The sequence below is a fragment of the Crocodylus siamensis genome, chromosome 8, assembly GCF_052110815.1.
Source record: "Crocodylus siamensis isolate JL-2025a chromosome 8, ASM5211081v1, whole genome shotgun sequence".
NCBI lineage: Eukaryota > Metazoa > Chordata > Crocodylia > Crocodylidae > Crocodylus > Crocodylus siamensis.
The window spans coordinates 44,929,800-44,943,967 of record NC_143402.1 but is presented as its reverse complement, the minus strand read 5'-3'; the positions used below and the strand labels follow the sequence as shown (position 1 = coordinate 44,943,967).

The window sequence follows — 14,168 nt, the reverse complement described above, 5'->3', positions numbered from 1 at the left end:
ATTCTTTTTGCTGTGATGTACCAGAATTTATCACCCTGTGAAACCACAGAAATCCTGCTGGAACAATTACAGACCCATGAAGGATTCGGGTAAGCTGCAGCAGGTAGGCATAGCATGGGATGTTCAGTGTTTCTTATAAGCTGCCTGTAGTGGTCACATGGACTCCAGCACTAAATGCAGGGTTTCACTGTAGCAACATGGTCTGTGCCAAGGCAGAAGCCTGCCCTCCCCTTGCTTTCAGCCTCCCCTGCTTCCAAGACAAGAATGAGAGAGGTTTCAAAATTAATATATATTTTTTATTGAATAGTTGCTCTAAGTGGCTTGGGCAGCCACCAATAGAATTACTTCTTCTATTTCAGCAGTGGTTCAGTATCAGTTATTAGCTTTGCAAAAGAAGAAAACTAAACCAAACAAAAGAGGGTGCTCTAAAATAAATAGGTTATTTTTTATCTTTAAAATAAACTTTTCAAATAAATACTTTGGTTTTTCTTTTTTCTTGACATGAGTATGAGAATATTGTCAAAAACCAGCAATAAGATTATGAGCATGTATTATAACTTCTATAAAGGAAACTAAAGTAAAGAAGGTTGGGAAGGGAACTTTTTATGTACTGTACAGAATGCCTTTTGTACCAAATAAAGAATTAGATGCTTCAGTTCTTGGTACGTGATTCCCCTTTGAAGTCAAGAAGTATGAGTCTTCTAAGGCGGAGTTTGTGCTAAAGACAGCTGTGGTACAAAGAAGAAACAGCCTTCTGCCCACAGAGCATCTGATATATTTGAAGGAGCCTGAACAAGGGTAGGTACTGGGGAGAAAAGGGTAGTGAAAAATTCCCCTGGGTAGGAGCAGCCATGCAGAAGAACCAAACATGCCACATCTATGAATGATCATGCTCATCACGGACATCAGGGTTACAGTGGCCTTGTTCTCCTCCCCCATATAGGAACTGTACCCCCTTACTATGCAGGTAAGAGAAGCTGTATTCCTTACAGATCCCTGAGTTCTCTGTGCATGGGCCCAGTCCTGCTGCCATCAAAGCTGGCTTGCCTTTTGCAGCTTGCTTTAATGAGAGTGGTGTCTGGCCTTTTTTCTCCAAACCCAGTTACACCGCATGCATAATTGATTTCCTTTGCACAGCATTGATACATTCAGTGGTCCGTACTGTGAATGGTCTGCAAGAGGCTGACTGAAAGATATGTGATTCAACCTAACTCCCTTCATCTGAAATCTTTCCTGATTGCAGCCCATGCCATAAGGAGAAATCTTTGGCCCTGGCCCTTTCCCTTTCCCTCGCCCTACTAGACATACACTAGATTGGACTCTTCTGAAATAGTCTCCAAGGAATGGTAAAAATAATCTATTTCATGTAAGCCCCAAACTGCTGTCTAGGTTTGATCAGTGGCTACCAGTGACAGAAAGCGTCTGCAAATAATCTCTGCTCTAGTGTCTCTTAAGAAGAAGGATCTCTAAGAAATCTGAAATCAAAAAGAATTTGAAGAGGATTGCTTTGCCCACCTGGAATGGATGCTCTGTGCCACATAGGGAAGAAATATTTCAGTTGCATGCGAGTGTCCAACAGAAATGGCACACTGCATGGGCTCTACATGGAGGGGATGACCCTGAACAAGTTTGGTTGGCCATCTGGAATGGATTACTGAATACATCCACTCTCCCTTTTCCCACCTGTGGAGCAATAGAAGTCAGAATTCTTAATACACCCATTCCCTCTTGCAATGCCCTGGCTTTTGTCCAGGCTTAGTAAGATTGTACATGCACCATCTGCAAGACACAGCTAGTGGCATGAGCAACAAATTTATGTACTGAGGGAGAACATTGTAAATGGGTTGCTTGCTCAGCCTCAGGCCATGCAATTCTTGCAAATTCAAGGAGGGGGGTGGGGAAGGGTCATTTATCCTTGTTTTCTGTTTTTGTTTCTTTTTCCTTTTTTTCTTTATTACACCCAAGCAGTAAAACTGGAGTTGCTCTTGTGAGCTTTTGATTACCTTTTGGGCAAAGGGCCCCCAAATTATTTGGGTCAAAACCACAGATAAGAATATGTCAGATCAAAGAAGTGGCTGGCAGGGATCTAAAACAAATACTAGCAGTGAGCACTTGTAAGATCCCATGAGGTTCTCTGTTAGAAGTCACAATTCTGAAATAAGGACAAGAATCTCTCAATTGGTTAGCATGGCGCAGACCATGAATATAGTCCTATCCCTCTCAACCAGAGGAGTCTAGTAGGACTGTGGAGAGTAGGAGTACTCCATATCCCTCAGCAGTGGCCCACTGAGTTCAAGAGTGCTGCAGATGGCCCCTATGGTGGATAGCACCTCTACAGAGGGATAAGTGCTGTAAGGGGTAGCCTTCTGAGGGGTGTCTGAAACTCAGACAAAGACTAGGAGACATCTAGTGCTTCTCAAAAGCAAAGCAAAAAGCTACTTGATCATCTACCCTTCTTGGGGCTTGCTTCCCAGGCAAGTTCTGCACTCACTGGCCAGGTTCACCTTCCCTCAGGGAGGAAAGAACTCTTGGCCATTTTCCTTCCTGCCTCTTCTTCAAGTCCGGGATCAGGGAGGAAGGGAACCCCTATGCTGATTGTTCCCCTTTCAAGCACCGTAAGAGTTTTGCCACTGTACGCAAGGCTCCACCATAATGGTCCTTCTAAGCTTATCTAAGCATGCTGTAATGCCTTTTATCTCTCTAATTTCAGCTGGAAAACATACTCTTCTTAATGAGACCAAAAGCAGAATACCATATGTGGTGAATATAGCATTCCACAAAAGGGCCTCTTCACAAACAACGCGTGCCTCCTGAGGCTGGGACGGCATGGTGACCATTTGCAGGTGGCAGCGGCAGTGTCTGCAGTGGGGGCATGGCGACAGCAAGCAGAGACAGCCGGCTGGTGGCTGCAGCAGTGTCATCGGTGAGGGACGAGGGGTGGTGAGCAGTGGGTGGTGACCAGGGGCCACCTGAAGGCATCATCCATGCTGGCAGTGGTGGCAAGTGGTGAACAGAGACCACCTGCAACCACTGGCAGCTGCATTGACAGCAAGTGGGGGAAGCGACTGCCCGCAGAAGCCAGCAGCAGCCGCTCTCAGAGGGGGCACATGTCCCCCTTTGCCCCCCACCCCATGCATCGCCTATGGGCCTCTTTGACAATCAGCCCTTGGGAATGAAAAAACACTGTCTTGGCATAATAAAATCACAAGTGCAGAGAGAGACCTGGAGAGCCTCATTCAAAGCTCTTACTCCCAGTCAGGGGGTGGCTGGAATGTAAAGTTGGACACAAAGTCCAGGGTGACCAGCTCCAAACCTCTGGAGCAGATCTTCTCTTTCCCATGTTGAAACAGACCCAGTAGGTACTAGTTTCATATCTTACAGTAAATTGCATGTTCTGACAGATAAAAAACATCAACCTAGTCTGCAGTTACAAAGGGAAGTCATAAAAAGACCTCCAGGTTAAGGGCTTTCATCTCCTGCCTGATATTAACTAACCCACTTGGCTGATGTTGCTCACCTTGGACAGTTTTTGGTAAATCCTGGCCTGGTGTATTCTGTCCTTCTCTAATAAACAGACTTTATGGATGGATTCTATGGACAAGTCGCAGCTAAGCCTTGGGAACCAAAAAAATCTGGGTCTGCATAATTCAGATCCTGGACTTTAATCTGAATTTCATAACTGACATTCACAACAGATTGAACCAAAATCCTTGGGCAGAATATTTCTGAATCTGAGTTTTGTGACTCAGTTCCATCTCTGATTTCCATTCATGTGTTCCATATTTCACAGAATGTATTGCACAATATCAAAAAAATGAAAAAGTATAAAATACATCTAAAATGTTACTGGCAAAAACTGGTCAGTAATCCATAGCACAATACCAAGCAAAACTCCCAGTAGGCTCCCAGTCAAGAGATGTTTTGTTTGCATAGGGGCTGGAAGATGAGTACTTTTGCTCAATGTGCAACTTTTCCAGCACTCTGCCGAGGTCACCATGTGCTCATGACATCATGAGGCCTTTCCATTAAAATGATCAGGAAGTCTCATATGTTTATTGAGTTATTCCATGATCAAGTGAAAGGAAAAGGTAGGTCATGAAGGAAGAAACTGAAGAAATTGGCATGCACACCAAAACCTTGGGGAGCAGAGCATATTGAGGACATTTTGTTTGTTTGTTCACCATCAAAAATGTGAATTATTCATTTTTTCTGTTTCCATCAACATTTTTTCTTGGAAAAATATTGGGTTCTCACTAAAATAAATGCCTAAAAATCCCTAGCACTTTGTTTTTAAAAAGCAATGGGATGGAAGGGACATATTCTGCCAAAAACCATTATGACCAAAAACTAGCCCCAGTAGAAAGTAAGTGGAATGATCAAAAAGTAAGGTGTACCTTTTTACAGGAGTCCCACCAATATAGATTTCTTGCTGTACTTTTTGACATGACTTTTATATGACTATGGATCTTGAAAATAGGATTCTGCCTGATTATCTTCATAGACAGTCAGATGTTTGCAATACATTGTGTAATTTATGTAACGAAGAAATGGAATGATCATACAGATGTATATACCCCACCCCCCCATCCCACATAGTGGAATTCTGGAGAAGTCATTATATTTCTCACAACACTTTTCCTCTGAACAGAATGATGTGGTCATCAGAAACTTCAGTGGGTGCATTCATGACTCTCCTCGTTTAATCTGAAATAGAACACCACTATAAATGAGTTTTGGGATGCATGCGTATCATACGGATTTCCTCTGCTTATATAAAGGGGCTTCCATCTTCAGATGGGAAAAGCAGATTCCCACAGCATGGTTCTAGAGTGAAACGTGACAGTATAGCAGGATTCTAATCCACTGGTAGAACTCACCGTGGGATAAACTGGTTATGGAAACTCCTGCCTTCCACCCTTTTCTGTCCTTGCCCCACCCCACAGCTAGCAGGTGAATTGAATTCACCAACCTGCCTGATGAAAAGCAATGCAAAGCCTTGTTAGCAGGCCCTTAAAATACCTCAAATTGCCTATAAACTAAGGTCTAAGAGAAGCATAACAAGAGTTGAGATATTCCTTTGGAGTTTGTAAATGTACCAGGAAGCCAAACCTTGCATATGGCACCATTCACAGCAGTATCATGAATATTATTAATAATAGTCCTAGCCATCATAACATTATATTTATATATACAAAAATATATCAAAGTAATTCTAAACAAAGAGAAGGAGTCAGTGGATATGCAAGTGCGACATTTGTGCCGTAAACATTGGAGTGCCTTGGAGAAAGCTTTGGGGCAGCTGGGGTTTTCTTGCATATGTTTCTCTAGTTCTTACATGTCCTGTAGTCTTCCTGAACCATTTGCTCCAATGGAACAGGAATGTTTTTATGCCCACTGCCCTATACACACACACGCGCGCACACACACACACACACATACACGCACGTGTGTGCCTTGGAGGGTGAATGTGATGGTAGAACAGAGCACTTGGTTAATCTGGCTTTCACTCCATTGCCAAGTTTCTGGAGTCAAGGAGGTTGTAACTGAGTTTGGCACCTGACATTTACAGCAGAGGTGGACCTGAGCCAGAAATTTCTAGCTGGATCTGAGCTTCCTCAAGGAGCAGGAATGTTCAGATAGAGAAGGTTAGCTCATTGTAGACAACCAACCAGGAAACACAATCTGGACCTAAGATTCCTCCTTGTCTGAAGATGTCCAGATCTGGGGGTTTGGTTTAGACCCATCTCTAGTTTGCAGCCAACATTTCCTGTCTCAGAACCCCTGTATCAACATCAGGCTTGCCTACAGGGTGCAAAGTTGCTCAGCTCAATCTTGCTTTTGTGTAGCGCTCTCTATCACAGCAGAAAATAAATGAGGCACTTTAACTGGGGAGGGTGAGTCAGGTATTACCCACTTCTCTTACCCATCTAGTTCTGTCTTCTGATAAACAGCTTTCCTTTCCCCCTCCAGCCCAAAGTCAGGACCTCAGCTTATCTCCATTTGTAGACAGAGACAAGCATGTGTAACTGTCTTAAACCATAGTAAAGGTGGTGTCAGTTGGCAATTGTTCTTAAAATTTCATTCTGTTTTTCTCTCTTTAAAGTGAATTCAGTGCTGGTGAAAGGTACTGGATTGGCAGCCTTGGAGACTGAAGGCTTCTCTTTCTCAACAGGACAGGGCAGTAGGGTGGGCTTCCTATTCATCTCCCAACTAGTGTACCTCACCCAAAACGTAAAGGGACAACCTGTAGAGGTGAAAAGGTAGATCGAGGTCCATGGTCTACTTAGTTCTTGGCCTCTCTAGTGATCCTGTCAACAGGAACACCAACTGGGGTGACAGGCTTCAGTTACATCAATATGGAGATGGAATGAAATTACCAACTCACCGATAGGAGGCCATCAGGTAATGTCACCTTCCTGTCAGCACCAACCTGGGCTGGTTTGGCACTGGCAGCTTAGAAGGGTAAGGCTTTGCATGCCAGACTTTACCATTCCTTCAAGGCATTTTTTGTTGTGTTAACTTTCAGCTGAGATTTAATGTTTTGCTCTTAGCCAATTCTACCCTGGAGTACCATACACTAGCATGAATTTCCTCTAGCTACAGATGTACAAAGTGGAAATGGGTCTCTTCGCTACCCAGACTATCATGTTCTTTCCATGCCAGTGTGATTCTTAATTCAGCAATGCCCTATTTCCACTAACAAGTGAGCCCATAAAAATTGACATTTGGGTTTGCTTATATTCCTTTTTTACCTTAAAGTGATTAGAAGCTTCATCTCTTATTTTGCCTGCGTGCGTGTGTGTGTGTGTGCACGTGTGTGCACACGCGCGTGTGTAAGGTGTTGCCCTTGGTTGGTTTACTGCAATGGCCCATCTCTATTTGAGAAACTGGCACCTAGTACAGCAGACTGGAACCAAGTAAGAGCCTTTGGGAGGTGCCAGTCAGGAAAGTGCCATAGAAGGAAGGAATGAAAGAGAACTGAGTTAAGTGGTCTGGTCCCTGGAGGATTATAGTGCTAGGACACATCACCATTTTAAACCCACCATAGAGGAACTCCTAAGGTATTCTGAGGTCACAGAGTCCTGAGCCATCCAGTGACAGGTCCCACACTCAACCCCCCTGTTGACAATTAGTGCCTAGTGCATGCATTAGCATTTGGCTCCATCTGTCTTTGTCCTTTGCTGAAATGTGCAAAACCCAGACCGTTTGGCTTGGCTGCAGGAGCAAGATTCCTTTTGTCTCAGAACATGCTTCGTGCTCCCTGGCAGGACTCACTGACTGACTGACTGACTGACTGATTAACTGTTCATCTGTTTGTTCTTTTCCCAAAGGGGTGCCCAGCAGAGGGAGCTGAAGGAGAAGAAGAGCCCATTTCCCTCACCGATGGAGGTCATACTGGCTTATCCAGGGTCTTAGGAAAGGGATTCCCGCTGGAAGAGGAAATCTTCCTACAGACGGTATTGGTGTGGTTCTGGCAGCGGCAGCCAGGTCGTTTCAGCCTGTCATAGCCCCGCTGGCAAAGTTTGAGGCACCCCAAGGTAGGAAAGTAGCAGCAGAGGCAGGGCATGAGAAGAGAAAGGAAGCTCATGGCAGCCCAGCGGGCACAGCAGGACCCTGGGCCACAAGAACAGGGATCGTCAGCACAGGTGTCCTCATCGTCAGTGGAGCAGTGGTAGAAGAGACCCTTGACGCAGCAGAGACAAGTCCCATAGTCGATGAGGCTCTCAGGCGAGCAGAGGCAACGCTGGTTGCAGAGCCAGCAGGAAGGCAAGGTGCGGGCAGTCGTGCAATGGACGCACTTACAGCGCCCACATTCCTCACAGATAAAGAGGTGCCCAGAATGAAGGCTGGGCTTCTCTGCCACCCCCTTTAATGGTTCCTCGGGCTTCAGGTCAGCCACTCTGGGCGGCGTCCGGATGATGGAGTGCCCGGACTGTGAGGGCGTGATCCCACTCAGGAGCCTCTGGTCCGAGGCAGTGGTGCTATGGGACATGGAGCTAGCAGTGCTGGAGTGACTCAAGTGTGGCTGTAGGGGTGGTATCTGGTGGTGTTGACTCTGGCTGCGATGTAGGTCCTGGAAAGTGGAAGACACCAGATGGTCCTGAGACCACTCTGTCTTGTGGGAATTCTGTGGCAGGGATGGATTGGACCGAGCTTGCATGAAGGAGACAGCAGGTCTCTCTACATAGTCATTGCTGGCACGAATGGAGCGGATCTGGTCAATGGAGAGAATCTGTTGGAAGTCCTCAGCAGGAGGATCCATTGTCTCTTCACGACGGAGTTCAGCCACGCTAGAGGAAAGTTGCATTCCTGGAAGCAATGAGTGCTTATAGCATCAGGGCACATCTGAAAATCCTAAAGAAGAGGGACAGAAAGATAAAGTATTCACGTGAATTATCACTGCAATTGCACCTTCAAAGCAAACTGGAAAACAAAGGACAATGCCATGTACAGGTTACCAGGTGGGTATTCTAAAGAACATAACCTGGGAAAGTGTGAGCACAGGGAGATGAGCAGGAAAACTAGTAGAAAAAAGATCTTGATGATGAGGTCTACCAGATTCATCTTAGGAAGTGGTAGATGCTATGATACACGGATAGATGCTGTGATACCCGAGTCACTCAAACAAATAGTAATATTTGGACCTTTTCTAGTACCATCAATCTAAGGAGCTCTGGGTGTTTTGTAAATGCTGATGAGCTGAGTCTTCTAGTCCTCTAATCCCATTTTGTGTTGTAGGGAAGTGTCAATAGGGAAACTGAGGCACAGACCTATGAAGTGACTTGTCCAAAGCCACACGTAGAGTTTGCAACATAGCTGGGAGTAGAATGAAGTAGAATGACTGCTGCCTTGTAGGCTGACATTTCCCTACCATGCTGTTCTTCCCTTCCAAACTTCAATATGCAAAATGATCAAGTTGTGTGGGGGAGGGAATGACAAACTACACTAAAATATACCGACAGGTCTCTAGATGTATCCTTTAATTCAGACTCAGTTGCCTGGTCCTTTGTATCCAGAGCTTTCTGACTTGGACTCAGTGACACATAAGGGTCAGGCTTACCACTTTCATGAATACTCAGAGAAAAGCGTTGTTGGGGGGTGTCTGTTGACAAAATGCTCAAACAGGATCTGCTCCAGGAAACCAGGGCTTATCAGAAGAGATGAGACAAGCCCGTTCTTGTTACCTGCATAGATGTTGCCATGAATTTGTTTTCAGGAAGTGGTACTTCCTGACTCTTATTGCAGCACTGGAAACACATTCTGGCCTTATTCCAAAAGGGTTGGTGCCTTCTGAAGGCCTTAAGGAAGGCAAACGAACTTGAATCATGCTGCCCAGGGGAGCCCCAAGGCAAAACCAATAGGCTGGGGAACAGCCAAGAGGGGGCACATATGTGCTAGTGGACTTGACTTCAGTTTAACATTGTCTCACAGAAACAACATTTCAGCCTGTAGATATGGCCACAGAGGACCAGAACCAAAGCAAACCCTTCTGACCATCTAGGAATAGACAGTCCTTTGAGGAGGAGAAAAAAAATATGAACCAAACTACTACACCTATCTGGGACAGAATCTAGTCAGACACTTTGGCTAGGAGAATTTTAACTAAATAATTTCTACACCTCTACTGTGTGCAAACTGTGCTGCAATTGGTGACATGGGAATGCCTAGTGAGGGTAAGTTAGTTGTTTCATGCTTTACACACAAAGCAATCCAAGTCTGCCTTGTGAATCATTTTAAGTCAAGATGTTTTATTGTTCTTAATACCCATATATATGTTCCATTGGCAGCAGACTGTCTCAGCCATAAGCAGCATGGATATTTTTGCAGCTCCCAGCCCTGCTGGAGGGAATTTTAACTATCAGGCCTTGCCCTCAACTTCAAAGCTGGTCAGCAAGCCAGTAATATAATGACAGAGGAAACATTCATAGAGGCTAATGGCCATTGGTAAAAAATGCTACCCATGCAGTAGAAAAAAGCAAGGAGAAGATTGATTTTCATTAGCAAGAATAACCCTGAAGAGCAGAGAAGAGCAAAGGTAACTTACTTTGATTGTTAAAGTGCGATCTGTCCTGTCCTATTTCCCCGAAGGAAAAGAAAAGTCAACCAATCTGATTACATTTGAATTTTATTGTGCTGCCAGGATCTTTCTGTCCTAGTCAATGAGAAGAATGTGGGAGGACTGTGAGAAGCTTCTTAATGGGACCTTAAAGATTTACTGGGGCTGCCACTGGCTAACAGTGGAATTTCAGCACTTCTTGATAAATTTGGACAAATGTTCTGAGTGCGTCCAGAGGAGTGTGCACGTGTAGTTTGCAGCACCTCAGAGTTATTTGAGGTGCTGCAAACTGCATGTGGCACATGTGCAGCCATTCACTGTGCTGCAAATTTGCGGTGCGGCACCAAAATTTGACACCAGAAGAGCCCAGTGTAAAAAAAAAACACCACAAAAAGGGGGGGGGGGCCGGGGCAGGGTGCACATGGCAGCAGCTGCTCCACTAGAAACAGAGCCTGGCCATCCAGATCCATGCTCTGTTTGCTGGCCAGGCTCTGTGCAGCCAGCTCAGCATTACTGCTGCCCCGAGAGGCCCCCAGAACCCTAGGTAAGGCTGCAGGGGCCAGCACAGATACTATTTGTGCTGCTTTTTGTGCTGTGGCAAACACATGCCCCTGCATGCGGGGACGCACCCTCTGAGTTTATAAACCTCTCCTTTAAGCCACCAACTCACCAGCTCCATTTCACTTGGCCAGTGATCTGGATTTGGTCAGACAGCACTGAAACAAGAGACTTTCTAACCTTCCTGGCCAAAGGATGGAGAAGGGGGTGAAGGAAAGGATAGTGGATAACAGGATACAACAAATGTGATTAAGAATACAGAATGGGCCTGGAGCCCTCCAGACTCCCAGCGTTCTGCAGAGAGATGCTTACTCCACCCACTGCTGTAATGGAGAGTCTGAATGAGCTGCTCTTCGGAAATATGTGTTATCGATTGAATGGGTACGGAAGGATATGGATTCATTAGGCATAACTGGCAGGCTGATCTGGTAAAACACAAGGACGGCTAAGTAGCAGAGATACAGGGGTGACAGGTCCACAGGCACCTCAGTGAGGAGACTGCTGAGTGTTAGGCTTTCCAGCCCACTGAAAAGGAGGAAATGGCGGGATGCAGGCAACCCAAGGAAGTGAAACTATCTAGGGAAATTTGTACGGGAAAAATACTGAGTGCACAGGATAAGACTCTCATGGTAATGCAAAGACTGGACAGCGAGAACCTTTAGAACCAGTGGGTCTGAATGATGAATCAGATCAGGAATGCAGTCATGAGGACTATGCAGTAGTGAATGGACATCACTAGAACGGGGGTGGACTGGCTGAATCGGAAGGGACACCTACCGATGCCATGAGAGCTGTGAGCCTCCTGATGCAGTGGGTGTGAATCAGCAGAGTTTCTGAGCCCAGTGACTCCCCTTCAAGACTTCGAGAATGCTAGGCACCACTACAAAAGCTCTAGATCCCATAGGACACCAGTCCCAATCCAGGTAGCATGAGCTGGGGGGATAGAAACAAGAGCCAGTGAAAACATGGCTTGAGACCCCTGAAGAACTAAGACCAAACAGGCTGAACAAGGAGTCAACAGAGCATTAGGATGCAGAAGGCTGTCTTGAAAGTGTGTGAGACCTAAAGGAAAGGACATAGAAAATGGATCAAACTGAGGCTCTAGTATTAGGATAAAGGACTGAGATAAGGGGCAAGGATTCTGGATTGTGCTTGGACATGAGCACTTAATGGATGGGACTGGGATCTAGTAAGCACTGGGATTCAGTGGACAGGGTTTTAGGACTTGGAGGTGACCAGGGCACAACTGCCAGAACAGTGGGCCCAAGGCAAGCGAGAAGGAAGCTCTTCTCAGATGCAGGGTCTACTGCACACCAGGGCATTGCAGAGCTGAATCCAGGTCCTGCCTGGGAGACCACAGCAGAGAGAGCTCCAGAGTGGAGGTGGGCTTGGACTCACAACCACAGGACAGTTGCAGAGGGGGTGGACAAACACTCTGGGTTTCTAAACCTCTCTTTTTAGCCACCAACTCACCTATTTAGTGTCATTTGGCCAATGATCTGGCCACACAGCACTGAAACGAGGAGCCTTCTTAACCTTCCCCACCAAAAGCTAGTGGATAATAGGGTCTAGCGAGTGCAAGTGTGTTTCCGAGACTGGTGGGACTTCTCCCGGGGCTGCGCGGGCGCGGGGACGCAGAGGACCGCGGCCGAGGGGCACTAGGACCGAGCAGGGCCCTGCCGCCCCCAGGAGCAGAAGGGCTTCAGCGACAAGGAGCTGCCTGCGGGGCCGGCCGCGCGGAACCGCCCGGCCGCGGCACGGGCTGACACAGCCGGCGCGGCCACGGTCCCGGCGGGCGGCAGGGCCCCGGCGGGGAGGCGGGAGCAGCGGCAGCCGCCGGGCTGGGGAGGCAGCGGGGGCGGCTGCGTGCTCCTCCCCCGGGCGGGGGCGACAGCCGCGAGCGCCCCCGGCCCCGGGACAGCTGCTGCGAGTGCGCGGCCGCGGCGCCGCGCCGCCATCCCCAGCGGAGCCGACCGGCCCCGCGCAGCGCCTCCGGGCCGGGCTGTGGCCCCGGCCACCGCTCCGGGCTCAGCCCGCGGGGGCGCGAGCCCGCATCAGCGACGGGGCAGGCCGGGTGGAGCCGCCGCCCCCTCCTTCCCCGGCAGCGCCCGCGCCCCGAGCCGCCTGGCACCGCGCGGGGCAGCGCACGCCCGGCCCCGGCCCCGGCCCCGGCCCCGGGCAGGTGTCGCTGCCGCCGCCCGGGCCCGCGCTGCTCTGCCTCCCCCCTCGTGGGCATCCTGCGCGGGGCGCCGGGCACGTCCTCCAGCGCCTTGCCCCTAGCCCGGCGTCCCCGCGGCCGCACGCCCGGCCCGGCCCGGCCCGGCCCGGCCCCGGGCACTTGCCCGCCCCAGCGCATCAAGTGTGTGCGACCGCGAGACGGGCCGAGGCGCCGAGGGGCCGCGCTGCGCTGCCCCGGCCGGGCCGGCTCCCCCGCCGGGCTCGTCGCAGCAGCCAGGCAGCCGGCCCCTGCCCCTGCCCCTGCCCCGCGCCAAGCCCCGCTAGCGCCCGGCCGCGGGGGATGCCCGGGCAGGCGCGGGGGTCCCGCCGGCCACGCTGCACCGAGTCGCTCCCAGCTGCGGGGGAGCATGGCCCCGTCCAGCGCGGCTCCCCTGTCCCGCGCCTCCCGGGCGCCCGCGCGCGGGTCACTTGCAGGCGCACTTACCCCGCGCAGACGGCAGGGCCATGCTGGGCGACGTCCCGGCGGGTCCGGCGAGCCCCTCGGAGCCTGGCGGCGCGGGGCGGGGGGCAGCGCCCGGCGGCCGCCGCTGCCCGGCCGGCCCGGCGGGCTGCCAGCTGCGAGCGAGCGCGCTGCCGCTGCCCGGCTTTGCCCGCGGGAGGGGAGAGGCTGCGAGCGGCGACGCTGCCTGTTTTGTGAATGTAGCTGTTCTCCGGAGCGCTTGTGAATGGGCGAGCGTGGAGGACGGGCGGGAGGGAGTCCTTGCTCCTCGTTATAATCACTCTCTCTCGCACCCTCTCCCTCTCCCTCTCCCTCTCTCTGGCGTTTGCCTTCCCGGAGCTGTAGCTCTTAATGCCTGGCTAAGTGGCGTCATCCAGTTGAAATTGAATCGGCCCATTAGAACTCCCCATAGGGCCCTGTGTATCCGCTCCCTGGGTAATGACTGCAACAGAATTAGAGAGAGAGAGAGGAAAATGCCCAACAGTATTAAGGAGGCCCGATTTAAATATTTCCGTCTGGATCTGGCTGCACTCCCCGCTCCCCTCTCCTCTAGGGCTGCACCCGGGCAATGGGGCACCTATTTTGGGCAGAAGCCCATGGGGGCACAAGGAGCCTCCACGGTCATCAAGCCCAAGGCCTGTATGGTCCCTCTCAGCCCCAGCAAAGCCCCCAAGGGCTGAACTTCACTAGTGTGCTGCTGCTGTAGCCCCTCTGCTCCCCTCCTTCTCCCTCCAATTTCTTCTTCATCTCTTCTCTTCCTCCATCTTCCCAGTCTGTTGGGGACCCAAGAAGGAGAGACCAAGCCCTTGCTTGCGATCAGGGCAGACAGATGTCTCTGATCATGGCCATGATGGGCCTTTTGGACCCATTCACTAA

General features: G+C 49.6%; 1 protein-coding gene across 2 annotated transcripts; it reads right to left on the bottom strand.

Moving 5' to 3' along the window:
* Positions 1–274: 274 nt before the first annotated feature.
* SPRY3 (sprouty RTK signaling antagonist 3) lies at positions 275–13,609 on the bottom strand. 2 transcript variants are annotated; one of them, XM_090060641.1, is made up of 3 exons: positions 13,278–13,609; positions 11,393–11,548; positions 275–8,355 (listed from the first exon to the last, which is right to left on the bottom strand). In XM_090060641.1, the coding sequence occupies exon 3, from the start codon at positions 8,306–8,308 to the stop codon at positions 7,391–7,393; it is 918 nt and encodes a 305-aa protein (XP_089916767.1). In that variant the 5' UTR covers positions 8,309–8,355; positions 11,393–11,548; positions 13,278–13,609; the 3' UTR covers positions 275–7,390. The 2 variants fall into 2 exon arrangements, with proteins under 2 accessions (XP_089916767.1, XP_089916766.1); XM_090060640.1 differs by lacking the exon at positions 11,393–11,548.
* Between the last annotated feature and the right edge of the window lie 559 nt (positions 13,610–14,168).